This window comes from Gavialis gangeticus, unplaced genomic scaffold (assembly GCF_001723915.1).
Source record: "Gavialis gangeticus isolate Ggan-Ray unplaced genomic scaffold, GavGan_comp1, whole genome shotgun sequence".
NCBI classification, from domain to species: domain Eukaryota; kingdom Metazoa; phylum Chordata; order Crocodylia; family Gavialidae; genus Gavialis; species Gavialis gangeticus.
Genome location: NW_017729012.1, coordinates 6,301,077 through 6,302,247, shown reverse-complemented (window position 1 = coordinate 6,302,247; position 1,171 = coordinate 6,301,077). Strand labels below are relative to the sequence as shown.

The 1,171-nt window shown below is 38.7% G+C and overlaps 1 protein-coding gene across 2 annotated transcripts in view; it reads left to right on the top strand.

Annotated features, from left to right (window-relative positions):
- The window catches only part of USP32 (ubiquitin specific peptidase 32), a 140,140-nt gene that overhangs the window by 102,949 nt on the left and 36,020 nt on the right, over positions 1-1,171 (top strand). The window contains exon 15 of one of the 2 annotated variants that reach the window (XM_019511114.1): positions 900-1,017. In XM_019511114.1, the coding sequence (XP_019366659.1) occupies positions 900-1,017 (118 nt within the window). Of the gene's footprint in view, positions 1-899; positions 1,060-1,171 lie in introns of both variants that reach the window. The other variant, XM_019511113.1, reaches the window with a different exon arrangement.

The window sequence follows — 1,171 nt, the reverse complement described above, 5'->3', positions numbered from 1 at the left end:
GTCCCTTCCAACCTTTGTTTTCTGTGACTATGATCTTAAGTCTTTGGTACAAGTAATGTTTTAGACCCAGTTTTGATTTTTTGTTGTTGTTGTTGTTTTTTTTTGTTTTCCTCCCCCTCCCTGCCATCCTCCCTCCTCAACAACCTGTAACTTGTGAGAGAAATAAGTTTTCCATTTTGGTCTCTAGTTACTGTGTCAGTTTTCAACAACTTTTGGCCTGGATCCTGGAATCAGAAGTTCGGAATAATGGGGCCCATCAAAATGAGCTTTTTTCCTCTTATGAATTCTTGATAGGAAAGAGTGCACTAAACCAGAGGTTCCCAAACTTTTTCTTATTGCGTACCCCCTTTCCACATTAACCAGCTGCCTGCATACCCCTACCAGCATATGTTTTATATTTTAACACTAAGTGCCAATTGTTCTTATAATGAAAATTAAATCCGCCGTTACACTATTTCTCTGGCATACCACCCCCAGAGATGTTTTGCATATCCCCAGCATTATGTGTACCACAGTTTGGGAACCCCAGCAGTAGGCAAAAGTATGGGAACTCATTTTACGTCCTTGTGAGTAACTGTTATGTATTTATTATTGCAAATGATATGGTCTCTGTTTTAAGGCAGACTTCTTAGTAAAACCTGGCATTTATCACATCTTTTAATTGAAGATTCTCAAAAAGTAATTAGTGAAGGTTCAAAATATCCTTCGAAGATGTATAAATAAAGTTATTATCCCCAAGGATATTTGTTCAAGGTCACATAAGTCTGTGGCAGGACTGGTAGTAAAGCACAGATTTTTCTCCCAGTCCTGTGCTTTACCTAATCTTTCCTGTTCTTTTTAGATGTCTGTTAGACTCAGAAGGGCAGTCATTAAAATTTTCTTTAAAATGTTTTCATCAGGTGATCAAAAACAGCAAAACGAACATGCCTGAGTTAGAGTTATTTCCTTGCTATCTGCTCTTTTTGAGACAACAGCCTGCCACTCGGACGCAGCAGTCGAACATCTGGGTGAATATGGGTATGACGAGCCTGAGAATGTTTCCTCAACATTTACCTAGAGGTAACTTAAGAATGCAGCAAGAACACACCTGTGCAGTTTCTTTTTCTAAAAAGCAAGATCCAGGAGCATAGACGTTTGCCACTGTGCTTATACATCTTCCAATCATTTGTAA